Source organism: Ursus maritimus (genome assembly GCF_017311325.1).
Source record: "Ursus maritimus isolate PB19 chromosome X unlocalized genomic scaffold, ASM1731132v1 scaffold_X1, whole genome shotgun sequence".
Classification (NCBI taxonomy): Eukaryota; Metazoa; Chordata; class Mammalia; order Carnivora; family Ursidae; genus Ursus; species Ursus maritimus.
In genome coordinates, this window is record NW_024423319.1 from 72,791,975 (window position 1) to 72,814,507 (window position 22,533).

Consider the following 22,533-nt stretch of genomic DNA (forward strand, 5'->3'; position numbering starts at 1 on the left):
CTCGGTGACTCAGTCAGTTGAGTGTCCAACTCCTGATTTCAGCTCAGGTCGTGATCTCAGGGTCGAGAGATTAAGCCCTGTGTCACACTCCATGCTGAGCACAGAGTTTGCTTGTTCCTCTCCCTTTGCTCTTCCCCCTGCTCGCTCACACATGCTCTCTGTCCCTTTCAAGTAAATAAATAAATAAAAATCTTCAAAGTAGCTGAATCAATGCTCAAAAAACTAGGAGTAGAAGGGCACTTACTCAACCTGATAAAGGGCATCTATGAAAAACTCACAGTTAACACCATACTGAATGGTGAAATACTGAAAGATTTCTCCCTATGATCAGGAACAAGAAAAAGAAATCTGCTCTTGCCACTTCTATTCAAAATTGTAATGGACATGCTTGCCAGGCAATTAGGGGAGGAAAAAGAGATAAAAGACACCCAGACTGGCAGGAAGAAGTAAAAGTATCTCTATTTGCAGACAACATGGTCTTGTACATAGAAAATCCTATTCCCTATAAAAATACCAATAGTATTTTACACAGAACTAGGACAAATAATCCTAAATTTGTATGAAACCACAGAAGATTCCCAATAGCCAAAGCAATCTTGAAAAAGAAAAGCAAAGCTGGAGGCACCATAAGTCAGGACTTCAAGTTATATTACAAAGCTATAATGATCAAAACAGTATGGTATTGGCACAAAAACAGACACACAGATCAATGAAACAGAACAGAAAGTCCAGAAATGAACCCATAATTATATGGTCAATTGATTTTCAACAAAGCAGAAAAGGATATCCAATGGGAAAAAGTCTCTTCAACAAATGGTATTGGGAAAACTGGACAGGAACATGCAAAAGAATGAAACTGGACCACTTTCTTACACACACACATACACACACAAATAAATTCAAAACAGAGAAAAGACTTAAATGTGAGACAAGAAACCATAAAATTCCTAGAAGAGAGCACAGGCAGTAACCTCTCTGACATCAGCCATAGCAACTTTTTTCTACACAGGTTCCCTGAAGCAAGGGAAACAAAAGCAAAAATAAACTATTGGGATTACTTCAAAATAAAAAGCTTCTGCACAGCAATGGAAACAATCAACAAAACTAAAAGGCAACCTAAGGAATTGGAGAGATTATTTGCAAATGACATATCCTATAAAGGGTATCTAAAATATATATATAAAGAATTTGCACAACTCAAGATCCTAAAACCAAATAATCCAATTAAAAATGGGCAGAAGACATGGACAGACAGATTTCTTTCTCCAAAGAAGACACATGAAAAGATGCTCAACATCACTCATCATCAGGGAAACGCAAATCAAAACCACAATGACCTATCACCTCACATCTGTCAGAATGGCTAAAATCAACAACAGAAGAAACAACAGGTGTTGGTGAGGATGTGGAGAAAAGGAACCCTTCTACACTGTTGGTGGGAATGCAAACTGGTGCAGCCACTCTGGAAAACAGTATGGAGGTTCCTCAAAAAGTTAAAAATAGAACTACCCTATAATCCAGTAATCACACTACTGGGTGCTTACACAAAGAATACAAAAACACTAACTTAAAGGGATACATACACCCCTAGCATTACTTATCATACCCAAGGTACTGAAACAGACCAAAGGTCCACTGACTGATGAATGGATGATGACGATGTGGTACACACACGTACACACACACACACACACATACACACACGCTGGAATATTATTCAGCCTTAAAAAGAAGGAAATCTTGCCATTTGCAACGACATCAATGAAGCTAGAGTATATTATACTAAGTGAAATATCAGTCAGAGAAAGACAAATACCATATGATCGCACTCCTATGTGGAATTTAAGAAACAAAATAGATGAACATACGGGAAGAGGGGGAAAAAAGGAGAGAGGGAAACAAACTATAAGAGACTCTTATAGAGAACAAACTGAGGGTTGATGGAGGGAGGTGGATGGGGGAATGGGCTAGATGGGTGATGGATATTAAAGAGGGCACTTGTTGGGGCGCCTGGGTGGCTCAGTCAGTTAAGCGTCTGCCTTCGGCTCAGGTCATAATCCTGGGGTCCTGAGATTGGGCCCAAAGTCAGGCTCCCAGCAGGGAGCCTGCTTCTCCCTCTCCCTCTGCTGCTCCCCCTGCTTGTTCTCTCTCTCTCTGCCTAATAAATAAATAAATAAAATCTTAAGAAAATAAAAAATAAAGAGGGCACTTGTTATAAGCACTGGGAGTCGTATGTAAGTGATAAATCACTGAATTCTACTCCAGAAACCAACATCGCACTGTATGGTAACTAAGATTTAAATAAAAAAAACCAAATAAGTAAATAAATGAAATAAAAAAAATTAGAAAGAATCAGAGATGAAGAGTGCAATAAATGAGATTGAAAACAGGCTTCATGCAATGAACAGCAGGCTAGAAGAAGCAGAGGAACAAATTAGTGAACTAGAAGACAAAATAATGGAAAATAATAAAGATGAACAAAAGAGAGAAAGAAGAATTATGCAACATGAGAATAGACTTAGGGAACTTAGTGACTCCACGAATCATAACATTTGTATTATAAGAGTTCCAGAAGAAGAAGAAAAAGGGCACAGAAAATTTATTTCAAGAAACAATAGCTGAAAACTTCCCTAATCTGGGGAAGGAAAGAGACACCCAGATTCAGGAGGCACAGAGGACTCCCATTAAAATCAACAAAAGCAGATCCACACCAACACATATTGTAATTAAATTGGAAAAATATTGTGATAAGGAAAAAAATCTTAAAAATGGCAAGACAAAAGCAGTCCTTAACTTACAAGAAAAAAACCATAAGGCTAGCTGGAGATTTCTTAACAAAAATGTGGAAAGCCAGAAGGGAGTGGTATGATATACTCAACACGCTGAATGGCAAAAATCTGTAGCTAAGAATACTCTATCCAGCAAGGCTATCATTCGGAATAGAAGGAGAGTTTCCCAGACAAACAAAAACTAAAGAAGTTTGTGACCACTAAACCAGCCCTGCAAGTAATTTAAAGGGGACTCTTTGAGTGGGAAAGAAAGATTAAAAAATGACAAAGACTAAAAAGGAACAAGGAAAATCTCCAGAAACAATAAGAAAACAAGGAATAAAATGGCACTGAATACATTTCTATCAATAATTATTGTGAATGTAAATGGACTAAATGCTTGAATCAAAATACAGGGTGTCAGAATGGATAAGAAAACAACAGGCAGACCAAACTTGTGTGGTTTAGGATATCATCAAAGCAAGAAAAAAAACAAAAAATAGGGAAAAAATACTTAAGGGAATGATTTTAGCTTTTGATATTTAGTTAATATGAAAAAAATCAGACTATTATTGGAATTTCTTTTACTTATTCTTTTTACTTTTGACTTTTAGTATGTATATATGTGTGAGAAAACAGTGGTAAGAAGTGGGGAGTACCAATATAACTTCAGAAGTTAGGTCCTATAAAGGTCCTAAATGGGCCCAGATTAATGGTAAACAGATTAATGGAAGCCTGTTTCAGGTAAAAGCAGTTTATCCATTTCCCTCTTTCAGATACTCTACAACCTATCTGTCTTGGGCTCAGTAGTAAGGCTTATAACCAACTGAAGTTATGCCATCAACCCGTATGAAGACAATATAAGAAACATCACAGTGGAAGTTAAGATATCACTTCATACAGATTCATTGGGTATACATTATGAGAACTCAACAGGAGACATTTGTTCTGACCTCAGAGCAAGCTGTTAGTCTCTACAACAACTGGTTTCTCTCCCTGATGGGCATTGTGGAATCATGACAACGTTTACGTTTCCTCCTTTGCATTGTCTTTCAGAAAGACCAGAACCCACTTTTCAGTAGACTCTGAACTCCTGCATGGGGCATTCAAGTTATATGAGCCTATCTCATCCTCCCTTTTCTTAAACTTGAAAAGCTATGTATTAACTGTTTTCATTTTAAATGTAATGCATATTTAGTGAAAATTTACAAAAGTACACAAATGGATAAAAATTATGGATCATGATGTAATTTTGATGCATAGCCTCAGATTAATTTCCTTAATTGCTTGTTTTAATTCTATTTTGTTTTGCATATTAAAAATATTTTTGTAAGCTAAAAAAAAAAAGAAAGAAAACAAGTCCCATGTTGATGCTGCCACAAGAGACTCATTTTAGACCTAAAGAAACCTGCAGATTAAAAGTGAGGAGATGGAGAAACATCTATCACACAAATGGATATTAAAAAAAACAGAGTAGCAATATTTATATGAGACAAACTGGACTTTAAAACAAAGACTATAACAACAAAGAAGGGCACTATATAATAATAAAGGGGACAATCCAGCAAGAAGATCTAACAATTGTAAATATTGATGCACCCAACATGGAAGCACCCAAATACATAAAACAATTAATCACAAACACAAAGGAACTCATTGATAATAATACAATAATAGTAGGGGACTTTAATATGCCACTCACAGCAATGGACAGATCATCTAAGCAGAAGATCAACAAGGAAACAAGGGCTTGCAATGATGCACTGGACCAGATGGATTGAACAGATATATTCAGAACATTCCATTCTAAAACAGCAGAATACAGGGGCGCCTGGGTGGCGCAGTCGTTAAGCATCTGCCTTTTTTCGGCCGACGTTCTGGGATCGAGCCCCACATCAGGCTCCTCCGCTAGGAGCCTGCTTCTTCCTCTCCCACACCCCCTGCTTGTGTTCCCTCTCTCGCTGGCTATTTCTCTGTGTCAAATAAATAAATAAAATCTTTTAAAAAATAAATAAAATAAAATAAAATAGCAGAATACACATTCAAGTGCACATGCAACATTCTCAGAATAGATCACGTATTAGGTCATGAAATAGGCCTCATCAAATACAAAAAGACTGAAATCATACCATGCACCTTTACTGATGGCAACATTATGAAACTACAAGTCAACCACACGAAAAAATTTGGAAAGACCACAAATAAATGGAGGTTAAACAATATGCTACTACACAATGAATGGGTAAACCAGGAAATAAAAGAACAAACAAATGAGATTGAAACATGACAGTACAAAAGCTTTGGGATGCAGCAAAAGTGCTTCTATGAGGGAAGTATATAGCAATACAGATCTACCTCAAGAATCAAGAAAATTCTCTAAAAACAACCTAACCTTACACCTAAAGGAGATACAGAAAGAACAACAAAGAACAGAACGACAGATACAGAAAGAACAACAAAGCCTAAAGCCAGCAAAAAGTACAATAAAGAGTAGAGCAAAAATAAATGATACAGAAACTAAAAAACAATAGAGCAGATCAGTGAAATCAGGACCTGGTTCTTTGAAGAAATTAATAAAATTTGGGGTGCCTGAGTGGCTCAGTCGGTTAAGCGTCTGCCTTTGGCTCAGGTCAAGATCCTGCCAACCCGGGATCAAGTTCCATGTCAGGCTCTCTGCTCAGCGGGGAGTCTGCTTCTCCCTCTCCCTCTGCTCCTCCCCCCACTCATGCTCACACTCTCTGTCTCTCTTTCAAATGAATAAATAAAATCTTCTTTAAAAATTGACAACCTCTATTCAGACTTATCAAAAAGAAAAGAGAAAGGACCCAAATAAATGAAATCACATATGAGACAGAAGAAATAACCAACAATACAGAAATACAAATAATTATAAGAGAATATTATCAAAAGCTATACGCCAACAAATTGGACAACCTGGAAGAAATGGATAAGTTCCTAGAAACATATAAACTACCACAACTGAAACAGAAGAAACAGAAACAGAAAACTTAGACTGATAAAAAAAAAAGAAAGAAAAGAAAACTTAGACTGATAACCAGCAAAGCAATTGAATCAGTAATCCAAAAACGTCCAAAAGACAAAATTCCAGGGCCAGATGGCCTCACAGGGTAATTTTACCAGACATTTAAAGAAGAGTTAATACCTATTCTTCTCAAACTATTCCAAAAAAACAAAAAAGGAAGGAAAACTTCCAAATTCATTCTATGAGGTCAGCATTACCATCATTCCAAAACCAGATAAGGACTCCACTAAAAAAAAGGATGACAGGCCAAGATGCCTGATGAACGTGAATGAAAAACTCTCAATAAGACTAGCATACTGAATCCAACAATACATTAAAAAAGTTATTCACCACGATCAAGTGGGATTTATTCCTGGGCTGCAAGGGCAGTTCAATATTCACAAATCAATCAAAGCGATACACCACATTAATAAAAGAAAGGATAAGAACTATATGATCTTTTCAATAGATTCAGAAAAAGCATTTGACAAAGTACAGCATTCATTCATAATAAAAACCCTCAACAAAGTAGGTTTAGAGGGAACATACCTCAACATAATAAAGGCCACATATGAGAAATCCATAGCTAATATCATCCTCAGTGGGGAAAAACTGAGAGCTTTTCCTCTACAGTCAGGAATAGGACAGGGATGTCCAGTCTCACCACTGCTATTTAACATAGCCCTGGAAGTCCTAGCCTCAGCATCAGACCATAAAAACAAATAAAAGGCATCCAAATCAGCAAGGAAGAAGTCAAACTTTCACTATTTGCAGATGACATGATACTCTATATAGAAAACCCAAACAACTCCATCAGAAAATTGTTAGAACTGATAAACAATTTCTGTAAAGTCACAGGATACAAAATCAACGTACAGAAATCTGTTGCACTACAATACACCAATAACAAGGAAGCAGAAAGAGAAATTTAAAAAACAATCCCACTTACAATTGCACCAAAAACTACCTAGGAAACAACTAACCAAAGAGGTGAAAGACCTGTACTCTGAAAATTATAAAACACTAATGGAAGAAACTGAAGATGACAAAAAGAAATAGAAAGACATTCCACGCTCATGAATTGGAAGGACAAATACTACTCAAATGTCTGTACTACCCAAATCGACCTACACATTTAATGCAATCCCTATCAAAATACCAACAGCATTTTTCACAGAGCTAGAACAAACAATCCTAAAACTGTATGGAACCACAAAAGACCCAGAATAGCCAAAGCAACTTTGAAAAAGAAGTGAAAAGCTGGAGGCACCACAATTGTGGACTTCAAGTGATATTACAAAGCTGTAGTGATCAAAATATAATGGTAATAGCACAAAAAGAAATACATAGATGGGGCGCCTGGGTAGCGCAGTGGTTAAGCATCTGCCTTCGGCTCAGGGCGTGATCCCAGCGTTCTGGGTTCGAGCCCCACATGAGGCTCCTCCGCTAGGAGCCTGCTTCTTCCTCTCCCACTCCCCCTGCTGTGTTCCCTCTCTCGCTGGCTGTCTCTCTCTGTCAAATAAATAAATAAATTCTTTAAAAAAAAAAAAAAAAAGAAATACATAGATCAATACAGCAGAAAAGAAAAAAAAAACAGAAATGAACCTACAACTATATGGTCAATTAAACTTCAACAAAGCAGGAAAGAATATCAAATGGAAAAAAGACAGTCTCTTCAACAAATGGTGTTGGGAAACCTGGAGAGCAACCTGCAAAAGAATGAAACTGGACCACTTTCTTACACCATACACAAAAATAAATTCAAAACGGTTGACAGACCTAAATGTGAGACAGGAAACCATAAAAATCCTAGAGGAGAACACAGGCAGTAACCTCTCTGACATCAGCCATACCAACTTCTTTCTAGTTATGTCTTCCGAGGCAAGTGGAAACAAAAGCAAAAATAAACTACTGGGATTACTTCAAAATAAAAAGCTTCTGCACAGTGAAGGAAACAATCAACAAAACTAAAAGACAAGCTACAGAATGGGAAAAAATATTTGCAAATGACATAGCTTATAAAACAACACCCCCAAAACAAATAATCCAACTAAAAAATGGGCAGAAGACACGAATAGTCATTTTTCCAAATAAGACATACGGATGGGCAACAGACACATGAAAAGATGCTCAACATCACTCATCATCAGGGAAATGCAAATCAAAACTACAATGAGATATCACCTGACACCTGTCGGACAGCTAAAATCAACAACACAAGAAACAACCAGTGTTGGCAAGGATGTAGAGAAAGGGGAACCCTCATGCACTGTTGGTGGGAATGCAGGCTGGTGCAGCGACTCTGGAAAACAGTTTGGAGGTTCCTCAAAAAGTTAAAAATGGAACTACCCTAGGATCCGCAATTGCACCACTAGGTATCTGCCCGAAGAACAGAAAATACTAATTTGAAGGGACATATGCATCCTTATGTTTAACAGCATTACTTACCATACCCCAGATATTGAAATAGACCAAGTGTCCATTGATTGATGAATGAATGGCCTGAGCCACCCAGGCGCCCCTCTAAATCTCTTTTTAAATGGTCATCACCCTATCGATATTCTTTATCCATTATATATATGAAGGAATATTACTCAACCATAAAAAAGAATGAAAACTTGCCATTTATAATGACGTGGACAAAGCTAGAGAGTATTATGCTAAGTCACAGAAAGATAAATACCATATGATTCCACTCATGTGGAATTTAAGAAACAAAACAAATGAGCAGAAGGGAGAGGCAAACCAAGAAACAGACTCTAACTATAGAGAACGAAGTGATGGTTACCAGGGGGGAGGTGGGTGGGGGGATGGATTAAATAGGTGATAGGAATTAAGGAGTATACTTGTGATGAGCACCGGGTGTTGTACTGAAGTGTTGAGAATCACTGTATCATATACCTGAAACTAATATTACACTGTATGCTAACTGACTGGAATTTACATTAAAACTGAGAAAAAAGTATCAGTATAATTATTTGCCTTATTAGTAAGTAAAATACATTGATCCTAAATGAATCTTTTTTTCTTATTTAAAGATTTATTATTTTTAAGCAATCTGTACACCCAACATGGGGGCTTGAACTCACAACCCCAAGTCCAATAGTCACAGCTTTACCCACTGAGCTAGCCAGACACCCCTAAATCTCTTTTTATTTTTTATTTTTTTTAAAGATTTTATTTATTTATTTGACAGAGAGAGACAGCCAGCGAGAGAGGGAACACAAGCAGGGGGAGTGGGAGAGGAAGAAGCAGGCTCCCAGCGGAGGAACCCGACCTGGGGCTTGATCCCAGGACCCCAGGATCACGCCCTGAGCCGAAGGCAGACGCTTAACAACTGAGCCACCCAGGCGTCCCTCTAAATCTCTTTTTAAATGGTCATCACCCTATCGATATTCTCTGTCCAGGAGGGTAGAGGCATATATGTGTGAATGTATGTATGAACACGAGCTGTAAGTGAACCACTAACATTTTTGTTTATTTATTGATTGATTTTTTTTAAGTAGGCTCCATAGCATGGAGTTCAATGTGGAGCTTGAACTCAGGACCCTGAGATGAAGACCTGAGCTGAGATCAACAGTCAGACACTTAACCGACTGAGCCACCCAGGTGCCCACCATTGATGTTTTTTAAACAAAATCCCATTATCTCCCTATTTTATCACCATTTCCTTCTTTACCCTAAAATCTAACAGCAGAGAGAACGTTTTCTGTTTCATGCAAAAGATAATTTTTTCAAAAAATCTGTTGTTGAGGTATATTTTATTTTTTCCTTTCTGTGCAGAACAGATCAAAACAATCTGATGCTATAAAAAAAAACACCCAAGGATGTTTCTTTGTTCTATTGAAGTATAATTAACATAGTGTTATATTAGTTTCAAGTGTACAACATAGTGATTCCACAATTCTATACATTACTCAGTAGTCACCACAATAAGTGTAGTCATCATCTATCACCAAACAACATTTTTATAATCTTATTGACTATATTCTCTATGCTGTACTTTTCATCTCCATGACTTATTTATTTTGTTACTGGAAGTTTGTACTTCTTGAACCCCTTTATCTATTTCGTCCATCCCCCTACCCACCTCCCCTCTGGCAACCACCTGAAAAAAAAAAAAAAAAGAAATACGTAGGGTTCTTAATGTGAGAAAAGCATTTTTGTTTTATCTGGTATCTTCTGTGAATTGCCACTAAATCAAAGCAATTTAATTATACTTTAATTTTACTAAGTACAAATAATACTACCATTTTCTTTTTTACTTCTAATTTTCCACTATAATGTGATCTGCATATCATAAAAAAATAAAGAGCAAATAATTAAGTAAAAGAAGCAGGAATACTGAAGCAGATGTCTAAACTACATTTCAAAATGTGAACTGAAGCTCTAAAAAATTCATTAAGTTAATATGCAAAAGCAGAAACCTCTCATACCTTGTTTGCTAGGTTTATAGCTCTGCGAGCCTTATCATAATATTCTCTGTCATCCCAATCCAAATAAGCAGTGGCTAGTAACCGCAGAACTTTAGCCTATAATTAAAAATAGAAAAAAGCACTCAGGTGAGGGTTAAATTGCGTGCAACAGCTGACTAGCATTTACACAGTGACGAGCATCTTCCCAAACTTGTCATTTTTATGAAATAGCGTTTCCTTAGGTAACCACATAGTCTTGAGATATATCTCACCGTTATGCTGCCCACACCAAATACTGTCTAAGAATTTTATAATAGCTTATTTAAATTTAATACAGCTGTATTAATATAATTATTTTTCCTAACAGTGTTTTAGCATTGAAGTGCTTTATTACCCCCACCCTACAAATAAAGGAAATGATAGCACAGCACTACTTAATGTAATCATCTTACCACCTACTGTATAGGTAGCACTGCATTAGGCCTCCACCAAAAAGATAAATAGAAAGACATAATTCCTGTCTCAAAGACTTTCTAGCCTAGTTGAGATTAACCAATTAGACCAAGAGCACATATACCATCATTTTAGTAGGAACAGATATGCTTTCCTATAGAGAAGGTTTCTCCCAACTCAGCTAAGTTTCAAAATTAGTATGTACTGCTGAATTAAGTCTGTTTCTCCAGCCAGATTTACACTGATAAGGGGAGTAACTCTGGGCAGCATTGATAGATTTAACTACAGATTCAGATTTTGAAAGAAAGAGCTCTATTTCAATGAAGAATCCTCTAAATATAATGAGGACAGTAGGACCAGGCAAAGATAATCTTGACATATTAGAGCTCTATACATCTAGAGAAATGATACTTGGGGTGTCCTATTTCTGAGTTTTTTAATTCAAAACCTAAGATGGGTCAAATAAGCTGTATACAATATCCTTACCATCATTACTATTATTATGGAACAACTCTCAACTTATGAACTTTCCCAGAGGACTTTCATGGAGTAAATACGGCATCTCTGATAAAAACTGTAATGATTTTGTAATAGTAAAAGGTGTACAACAGAAAGATGTAGCAAAATGAATGAATCTCAAAACCATTATGTTAAGCAAAAGCAGCCATACACAAAACAGTAGATACTATATGATTCCATTTATACAAAGTTCAAGAAAAAACAAAAATAATCTACAGCCACAGAAGTCAGAGTAGTAGTTTTATCTTGGGGGTATGAACGGCAATCAACCGGAAAGGGCCAAGGGAACTTTTGGGGGTCATGGAAATTTCTGTATCTTGATCTACATGGTTGTTAAAAGACTATCTAGATATACTAAATTCACCAGGCTGTACACTTAAGCTTTGTGCAATTTAGTATATATAAATTATACCTCAATAAAGTACTGTTAGCACAAAAGAAAAACTACTTCATAAACTACTTCATAACCTTACCTCTCCATAATTCACAATATGAATATTACATTTTAATCACACGGCTAACTCCTGTAGTCTTCCATCCTTACTTTCTCCTCCAGACATCTCATCTAGATCTCTTACCTGGTATCCCCTTCTTCCTCCATTTTCACTGTATGGATTCCATCCATTTTTCAAGGCCTTCCTACCAGAAGGCTTCTTCAGCTACTCTAGCCAATCTTGACATTCCCCTTTACTGTACCACACAGTTTATCACTTATTTTCCCCAAACTGTTTCATTTATACTAGTTTTAAAAATGCTTTTGAAACTTTAAAGTATACAACACATACAAAAAAGTTCAAAAATCTCAAGAGCACAGCTCTGAATTTTCACAAAGTGAACACATGTGTATTAACACCACAGAAACCAAGAAGCAGAACATTAACAGCAACAGGCTCACCTGAAGACTCACTTCAGACACTATTCCGGACAAGGGTAACCAATTACCTGTCTTCCAACACCATGGACATTAGCTCTACTTGCTTTTGGCATTTACATTTAGAGAGTCATACAGTATGCGCTACTTTATACATTGTTTTGTTTACTCAACATTATATGCAAGAACAGCCATACTGTTGCAATTACTGTAGCTGATTTATTCTCATTCCTATATAACATGCCATGATGTGACACTGTGACAATGTTTTTATTATTTTTAATTGTGTTAAAATACACATAAAATTGACTCTCTTAATCATTTTTAAGCGTATGGTTCAGTTGTATTAAGTATATTCATACTGTTGTGTAACCATTACCATCATATATCTCTAGAACTCTTAATCTTGCAAAATTGAAAATCTGTGCCCATTAAACAATAGCTCCCCCAATGTTCTCCTCCCTCCAAACTCCTGCAACCACCATTATACTTTATGTCTCTATAAATTTGACTACTCAAGATACCTCATTTAAGTAGAATCATACAGTATTTGTCTTTTTGTGAATGGCTTATTTCACTTAGAATAATATCCTCAAGGTTCATCTATGTTATAGCATGTGTCAGAATGTCCTTCTGTTTCAAGGCTGAATAATATTCCATTATATTCACTTGTGTTAGTTTTATCCTTCAAACATAAGCTTCTTAAGGGTAGAAGTCATGTTTTACACTTCTCTGTTATTCTTCATCTATCATATTGCTATATATATGTATATAGCAATTATATTTTGATTGAGATACAGTAAAGGTAAGAAGCAAAGATGGACATTCAAACAAAATTCCATTTTGCTATGGCATATATTAAATTACTTTTATATCAGATTTATTTACCTAATCATATTTTACTTGATTAAATATTAAAATTAACTTCCATACCAAGCACACTCTACATGGGTAAGTCAAGGAAAAACCTAAAAATTTTAACATGAAATAATAAAATTTAAAATTTATATAGCTAAACACTGTTCTGAGCATTTCCATATATTAACTCTTGGGTACAAGAATCTACCTGCATGGTAGATTATACTAGTATATCAATTTTACAGAAACTAATGTACTGAGATAGTAATAATGTGCCCAAAGGATAATTTTACTCAAGAAGTGGGGACAGACTATTATAGTTTAATAACAATAACATAAAATGTTTCTTCAACCTACTTCTACAATATTTAACATGATCCTTACCAGCATTTCTGGCCCAACAGAATTCTTATCCATCTTCCCAATATCATAGCTTTGGCTATCATTAAAAAAGGAAAAAGAATACATAGTCATTTCAAATTATATTTTTAAGATTATGTATCACTAAGAAGACATGGTATAATTATACTTTATTCTAACTTTTCTGTTTTGCACTACAACAGATTATTACCCAATTAATACATAAATATCAATACATAAATATCAATTATATAAAGCAATTCTTTCAAACCGTAGAAAACCACAATTTCTTCTGGATGTATAGCCAATAAATTAACACTATATTATTATTCTTTTCCATTTGGATATATATGGTATATAATGTTCTATGTATACTATATATACTATATAGTATTTTACTGCATTTAAAACTAGTTTACATGTATACTCTTATTCAATCAGCACAGTTTAAAGTCTAAGAAATATGAATATATTTTTAAAATAAAACAAATATAGGAGTTTTCACAGAAACAAATGCTTTAGCGATATTTATTAAGCTTCACAACACCCTTGTGAGGCACTGTTAGTTCCATTTTGCAGCTGAATGAACCAATTTAGCAGTTAAGTGATTTCTAATATTTCCTAGATTGGTACTGAAAATGAGAGTGAGGGGTTAGGGAGTAGAGAAATTTGGTTTTCAGTCTATGCTTTCATTAGCAAACCATATTATCCATGGGATATTCTGATAATCACAAATAATATATTAACATGAGTCTCAGGGCTTCAAAACCTAAAACCTAAAAAGCAAAACAAAGATTATTCACCATAAAATTGGTATTTCAAGGAAAGATGTCAATAAAATTTTGGTGAACTGAACTAAATTGAAGACATTACTCTGAAGTATTCCTTTTAAAAAACTGTAAAAGACTCAGAATTACCAGGATGAGTTTTCAGATCACTAATGATATAATACTGGCCTAGTAATTCTAAGCCCTATCTCACAGAGGTCTCCTTTGGCATATTAAACCTCTTCCAGTTTTTAAAAAAACCAGTGAGGATGAAACTTCCGCAGTGGTGGTATAAGGAGCTCTTGGGCCCTCTCCCCAGTGAAACGACCATTTGCCTGGAAAAACCATTAAAACAAACAACCAGTTAAAGTCTTTGGAAATTTTCCCAAGGGCATAGGGCAAATGGAAAAACATTTATTAAAAAACAGGGGCGCCTGGGTGGCACAGCGGTTAGGCGTCTGCCTTCGGCTCAGGGCGTGATCCTGGCGATCCGGGATCGAGCCCCACATCAGGCTCTTCCGCTGTGAGCCTGCTTCTTCCTCTCCCACTCGCCCTGCTTGTGTTCCCTCTCTCGCTGGCTGTCTCTCTATCTCTGTCGAATAAATAAATAAAATCTTTAAAAAAAAAATTAAAAAAAATAAAAAAAATAAAAAACAACAACTAAATCTCAGTGAGAACAGTGAGAGTCTGGCATTTGAGTCACAATCTGCTCCTATCCACACCAGCTCCCTGTGAGGAAAACTACTCCAGGTGGGTGCTGTCAAGAAGGTAGTCATTCCCTTTCCATCCGGCTCCTAGACTCTTAGGCTATGGTTTCACCTCAATGGGACAGGCTGCCAGCTTCTCTTATCCTCCCCAGGCCTCTGTTGTAGAAGTGCTATTCTGGGCAGGCACAATCAGAGGACTGGGTATTCCCTTCCTCACCCAGTTCTCACTCTTACGGTAAGGGCTCTATCTCAGGTGTGACAGGTCAAGAATACTGGGATCCTGATAATCTTCACCCAGACTGTCTCATTACGCAGAGGTTCCATGCCAAGAGAGCATGCTAAGAAAATCGGAGGCTACCAATCTCCCCCAATATCCACTCTTACACCAAGAGAAGCAAGCCATGCTCTTGCCACCAACTCCAGTAGTGTGGCACAAAGGTTCTCCCCCCCCCCGGGGGGGGGATGAAATAGGCAATAAAGAAAACAGAACTCAGCATCTCCGCCTGAGAGGACTGACTTACTTGGAATGGAGCAAGAAGTTCCTGCCCAAGGGCGATGTCAAAAACAAGGGAGATCTTGGTGGTGAGCAGTTAAGAGGGGGTTGGTAGCTCTGTGATAACAGTATCAACAAGTGAAATAGCAGACCAGCAAGAATTTTAACAGAGAGAACCAGGAAAAGAGGCAGCCAAGAAGAATAATCCGGGAGGTCACACTCACCCCTGGAGATAGAGAAGGCTACGCATATTCGCATATTCGCTAGGCTGCACCCACCCAGGAGGGATCAGGAGGAGATGTGGAGCAGACTAGAAAGCATTCCTCAAGGCACACACAGATACATCAGCAAAGAATCCGGAGCCTGGGCGGCTCAAGGGGCTTAAGCAGAACCTCTTACCAAACACCGAAAATGTAGCTACTCTGATCCAAGGTAATGGTAAGGAAGCCAAGCTTAAAAATCAAATCACACTTCCAGTTTTCAGTTCTACATGTAAGGAACCTGGAAGTCACTACTTCATCCTAACAAGTAAAAAGCTGAAAAGACTAAAAAATCAACAATGTCCTTGGATCTATAAGAGGGGGGAGGACAAAGGGCAAACCACTGCCCCCCAGCCAACTGGAGAGATGGACAGGCAAAATACAAGGAATTGTGGCTTACCACGGGAGGGACTCACCAGTGGAAACTGCCAAGGGAACCAGTGCTGAGGCAGGAAATTATGAACTATAATTGACAGGTTGCTGGAGGCTCATCGTGAACAAGTCTGAGAATTTAAAACTCCAGGAAAACATAGTCTTAGGGGCATACCCACCATATTGTGAGATTCACCTCTGGAAGCTCAAGATTCCCACAGTAAATATCAGAGAAAATTCTCTTGGGCTTTGTCAGGAATTAATGATAAGGAACCAATCTGTTCTTCTTAACAGGGCCTGCCTTCAGGGGAAACTAGTTAACTAGAGCCTACCTCCTGGGGTATTATCAGAGCCCAACTTACCTGGGGAAGAGAAATACTCAATCTTAGACTACTCTAGCCATGGTACACCACATAAGGGTGGAGAAACAAACTGAGAAACACTTTTGAAGTTCACAGTTCAAAGGCATACACTCACCAAAAGACTAAGAACTAAACATAGGACTAAAGAACTCTTACCCACCCCTAACACCTAACCACCACATTACTAAAGGCCTATTTACAGCAGTTCCTTTTACCCAGTACAACATGTCAAGGTATCAAGAAAAAATTACAAGGAATAACAAAAGGCAAAAAAACACAATTTGAGGAGACAGAGCAAACACTGGAACCAGACAGGGCATGGATATTAGAATTACCAGTCCAGGAATTGAAAATAAGACACATGGGCAATGTAAGCAGAGAGATGGAAATCCTAAGAAAGAACCAAAAAAAAAAAAAAATGCTGGAAATAAAAAAGACTGTAAATGACATGAGGAATGTCTTTGATGGGCTTTTTAATAAACTGGACATGGTTGAGGAAACAATCTGTGAGTAGAGGATATAATATATCAGCAGAATCCTTGAAAACAGAAAAGCGAAGAGAAGACTGAAAAAAACCAGAACAGAATATCCAAGGATTATGGGACACCCACAAAACATATAACGTAAGTATAATGTTATAATATAACAAGGAGGAGAAGAAACAAAGAAACACTAGAAATATGTGAAACAATAATGACAGAATTTCCTCCAAATTAAAGTCTGATACCAAACCACAAATCCAGAAACCTCAGAGAACACCAAGCAGTATAGATACCAAAAAAATTACAACTACGCATACCAAACTACAGAAAATCAAAGATAAAGAAAAAAATCCTAAAACAAGCTAGAGAAAAAAACACCTTATCTATAAAAGTACAAAAATAAGAATTACACCCAACTTCTCAGAAATCATGCAAGCAAGAAGAGAATGGAGTGAAACATTTAAAGTGTTGAGAGAAAAAAACCACCAACCTAAAATTCTGAACCTTAACAAAACATCATTCCAAAGTAAAGGAAAAATAAAGATTTTCTCAGATAAACAAAAACTGAGGGAATTTGCTGCTGGTAGACTGGCCTTGCAAGAAATGTTAACAGAAGTTCTTTATAAGAAGGGAAATAATATAGGTCAGAAACTTGGATCTACATGCAGTAAGGAAAAGCATCAAAGAAGGAATACGTGAAAGTAAAATAAGGACTTTTATTTTTCTTACTCTTAAGTGACCTAACAGAAAACAATTTATTTGACATAATAGCAACAATATATTCAATTGTACATACTTATTTATATATTTTATGTATATATGTGCTTAGAATAAAGTAAAACAAATGACAGCAATGATACAAATAGGTGGGAGGGGGGAATTCTGAAGAATTCTTAGAAAATATTCACACTATCCATGAAGTGGTACAGTGTTATCTGAAAGTGGACTTGGATTAATTGTAAATGTACACTGCAAACTCTGGGGCAGCCACTAAAAATGTTCAAAAAAAAAGAAGAAGTGGGGTCTGGCTGGCTCCGGTTTTTTTTTTAAGATTTATTTATTTTGAGAGCGAGAGCTTGCTAGCAGGGGGAGGGACAGAGGGAGAAGAAGAGAGGATCTCAAGCAGACGCCCCACTGAGCAAGGAACCAACACAGGGTTCATTCTCACGACCCTGAAATCAAGACCTGAGCTGAAATCAAGAGTCCAACACTTAACTGAGCCACCCAAGCACCTCCATGCAACTCTTGATCTCAGGGTTGTGAGTTTGAGCCCCATGTTGGGTATAGAGATAACTTAAAAATAAAATCTTAAAAAAAAAAAGTAGTACAGGGGTGCCTGGGGTGACTCAGTTGGTTAAGTGTCCAACTCTTGATCTCGGCTCAGGTCATGATCTCAAGGTCTTGAGATCAAGCCCAGCCTTGGGCTCCATGCTATGCCTGGAGTCTGCTTGAGATTCTCTCTTTCTGCTTCTCCCTGTTCCCCTCCCCACCCCTCTCTCTCTCAAAATAAATAAATAAAATCTTTTTTTACAGAGGTATCACCTATATGCTAAGAAAAGAGAGGAAAATGGAATCATATAAAATACTCAACTAAAACCACAAAAGTCCTCTCTCTGACAAATAAAATCTTTAAAAAAATAAATAAAACCACAAAAGTCAGAAAAGGAGTGGAAAACAGTAGGAAAAATGAACAAGGGCAACAAACAGAAAACAGTAATGAAATATGGTAGACATTAATCCAACTATATCATCATCACTTTGAATTTCAATTAAAAGACAGACTGCCTTGCAACGACATGGATGGAACTAGAGGATATTATGCTAAACAAACTAAGTCAATCAGAGAGGGACAATCATATGATCTCAGTCATATACAGAATTTAAGAAACAAAACAGAGGATCATACGGGAAGGGAAGGGAAAATAAAACAAGACAAAATCAGAGAGGGAGACAAACCATAAGAGACTCTTAACCATAGGAAACAAACTGAAGGTTGTTGGAGGGGAGAAGGTGGGGGGGATGGGATAACTGGGTGATGGACATTAAGGAAAGCATGTGATGTAATAAGCACTGGGCATTATTTAAGACTGATAAATCACTGAACTCTACCTCTAAAATTAATAATAGACTATATGTTAGTTAACTGAATTTAAATATGGGTGGCTCAGTCAGTTAAACATCTGCCTTCGGCTCAGGTCATTATCCCAGTGGCCTGGGATCGAGCCCCACATCAGGCTCCCTGCTCTGTGGGGAGGAGCCTGCTTCTCCCTCTCCCTCTGCCATTCCCCCTGCTTCTGCTCTCTGGCTCTCTCTGTCAAATAAATAAAAAAATATTTTATCTATATAGATATATAGATATATATATAGATATATCTATCTCCCAACTGTATGTTGTCTATAAGAAACCCACTTTAAATATAAAGATACATAGAGATTAAAAGTAAATAGATGGAGAAAAATATACAATGCTAATGCTATCCAAAGAAAGCAGGTATATTAATTTCAGACAGAATTCAGAGTAAGGAAAAACATTAAGGATAAATAAGAGCATAATATAATGATAAAAGGGTCAAATCTCCAGAAAGACATAACAATTCTTAATGTGTATGAGCCTACAGAGTATCAAACTGTGTGAGGCAAAAACTGATAGAAGAGCAAGGAAAAACAGATGACTCTACTATCATTGTTGGATATTTCAATACCCCCTCTCAGAAACAGAGCAAAAAAAAAAAAAAAACAGTAAGAGCATAGCTGAACTCAACAACAGCATCCATATATTGGATATAACTGACATCTACAGACTACTACATCCAACAACAGAAAAATGCACATTCTTAACAAACTCATATGGAACATTCACTAAGCTAAATCACATTCTGGGCCATAAAACACACTTTAACAAATTTAGAAGTATAGAAATCATATAATGTCTGCTCTCAGACCACAGTGGAACTAAAACAGAAGTAAATTTACTTCTGGAAAGATAACTGAAAAATCCCAAACTATGTGGAGATTAAACAATACTCCTCTATAAATAACACATGGGTCAAAGGAGAAATCTCAAAATAAGTTCAAAAATATTTTGAACTAGGGGTGCCTGGGTGGCTTAGCCGTTAAGCGTCTGCCTTCGGCTCAGGGCATGATCCCGGCGTTCTGGGATCGAGCCCCACATCGGGCTCCTCTGCTGGGAGCCTGCTTCTTCCTCTCGCACTCCCCCTGCTTGTGTTCACTCTCTCGCTGGCTGTCTCTCTCTGTCAAATGAATAAATAAAATCTTTAAAAAAAAATATTTTGAACTAAATGAAAGTGAATACACAACTTATCAAAATCTGTGAAATGCAACAAAAGCAGTGCTTAGAGAAAAATTTATATCACAGACTATATATCAGAAAAGAAAAAAACAAAAACAAAAAATCAATAATCTAAGTTTCCACCTTAAGTAACTAGAAAAAGACAAGCAAATTAAATCCAAAGAAAGCAGAATGAAAAAAAAGAGAAAAATTAGAGCAGAAATCATAAAATTAAAACAAGGAATCAAAAGAGATCAATAGAGAAAAATCAAGGGGCGCCTGGGAGGTTCAGTTGGTTAAGCGGCAGACTCTTTTGATTTCAGCTAAGGTCATGACCTCAGGGTCCTGGGATCAGCCTGAGTTGGGCTCTGTGCTCAGCTGGGAGTCTGCTTCTCTCACTCTCCCTCTCCCTGTGCCCCTCCCTCCACTCGCATGACCGTGCAGGCGTGCTCTCTCTCTCTCTCAAAGAAGTAAATCTTTAAAAAAAAAAAAAAACATAGAGAAAAATCAATGAAACCAACCACTAGTATCTGAAATAATCAGTAAAATTGATAAGCTTCTAGCCAGGCTAACTAAGTAAAAAAGAGAGGACACAGACTATTAATATCAGAAATGAAAGAGGGGGGGCGCCTGGGTGGCTCAGTCGTTAAGTGTCTGCCTTCAGCTCAGGGCGGGAACCCAGAGTCCTGGGATCGAGCCCCGCACCGGGCTCCTCCGCTGGGAGCCTGCTTCTTCCTCTCCCACTCCCCTGCTGTGTTCCCTCTCTCTCTGGCTGTCTCTCTGTCAAATAAATAAATAAAATCTTAAAAAAAGAAAAAAGAAAAAAAGAAATGAGAGAGGGGACATCACAACAGATACCATGAAAATTTAAAGGGTAATAAAGAAATACTATAAATAACTCTCTGCCTACAGATTTGATAACCTAGATTAAATGGACCAATTACTTGAAAGATACAAGCAGCCGAAACTCACACAAAAAGAAATAGTCTAAATAGGGCCACAGCTATCAAAGAAACTGAATCAAAAATTAACAATGTTCCAAAACAGAAAGCACCAAGCGTAGATGTGTTCACTGGTAAATTCTACTGAACACTTAAGGAAGAAATCATACCAACCCTCTACAATCTCTTTATAATAGAAGCAGAAGGAATACTTCCTACCTAACTCTTTCTATTAGGCCAGCATTACCCTAATACCCTAAACCAGACATTACAAGAAAAGAAAACTATGAACCAATATATGTCATGAACATGGATGTAAAAATCCTCAATAAAATATTAACAAATCAAACCCAAAATATAATTTTAAAAAACTATACATGATGACAAAGTGAGATTTATCTCAGGTATGCAAGACTGGTTCAAAATTCTGAAATTTCTATGGAGTGGCAAGAGATGAGAATAGTCAACATAATATTGCAGGACAGGACTGCCACTACACAACTTCAAGACTTACTATGAAGCTACAGAAACCAGGGCGCCTGGATGGCTCAGTCAGTTAAGCATCTGCGTTCAGCTCAGGTCATGATCCCATGGTCCTGTGATAGAGCCCCAGATAGGGCTCCCTGCTCAGCAGGGAATCTGCTTCTCCTGTTCCCTCTGCCCCTCCCTCTGCTTGTGTGCTCTCTCTCTCTCTCTCTCAAGTAAATACATAAAATTAAAAAAAAAAAGCTACAGCAATCAAGACAGTACATTATTACAGTAATCAAGGAATTGGCTAGAGAAAATACAAATGGATTAGTGGAACAGAATAGAGAACCCCCATAAATACATTCAACTGATCTTTGACAAAGGAGCAAAGGCAATAGAATGGGTCAAAGACAATCTGCTCAACAAGTGATGCTGGAACAACTGGACATACAAGAATCCAGACACAGCCCTTACATCTTTCACAAAAATTAACTCAAAATGGATCACAGACCTAGATGTTAAGTATAAAACTATAAAACTTCTAGAAGATAACAAAGGATAAAACCTAGATGATCTTGGGTATTGTGATGCCTTTTTATTTACTTTATTTATTATTTATCTTTTTTTAAGTAGGCTCCATGCCCAATGTGGGGCTTGAACTCACAACCCTAAATCAGGAGTCACGTGCTCTACCGAGTGATCCAGCCAGGTGCCCCCGTGATGCTTTTTTAGACACAACACCAAGGAAACAATCCATGAAAGAAATAATTGATAAGCTAGAGTTCACTAAAATTTAAAACTTTCTGGGATGCCTGGCTGGTTCAGTTGGTACAGCATGCAACTATCGATCTCAGAGTTTTAAGTTCGAGCCCCATGCTGGGTGCAAACATTACTTAAAAATAAAATCTTTAGGAGGGAGTTAAGATGGCGGAGGAGTAGGAGACACCGTTTTCAGCCGGTCCTCCGAGTCGAGCTGGATAGGTACCAGACCAGCCTAAACAACCACGGAACCAGCCTGAGACGCAGGAAGACGCATCTGGATCTCTACAAATGAACATCTCCAGTGCTGAGTATTGAGGTACGAAGCGGGGAGCCATGAAACCGCGCACAGATATCGGAAGATAAA

The 22,533-nt window shown here is 37.3% G+C and overlaps 1 protein-coding gene across 1 annotated transcript in view; it reads right to left on the reverse strand.

Annotated features, from left to right (window-relative positions):
• Positions 1–22,533, reverse strand: part of TEX11 (testis expressed 11) — a 265,144-nt gene that overhangs the window by 169,282 nt on the left and 73,329 nt on the right. Inside the window, exons 8-9 of the mRNA XM_008712288.2 lie at positions 13,291–13,345; positions 10,227–10,322 (exon numbers count right to left, since the gene is read on the reverse strand). Of these exons, the coding sequence (XP_008710510.2) occupies positions 10,227–10,322; positions 13,291–13,345 (151 nt within the window). The remainder of the gene's footprint in view (positions 1–10,226; positions 10,323–13,290; positions 13,346–22,533) is intronic.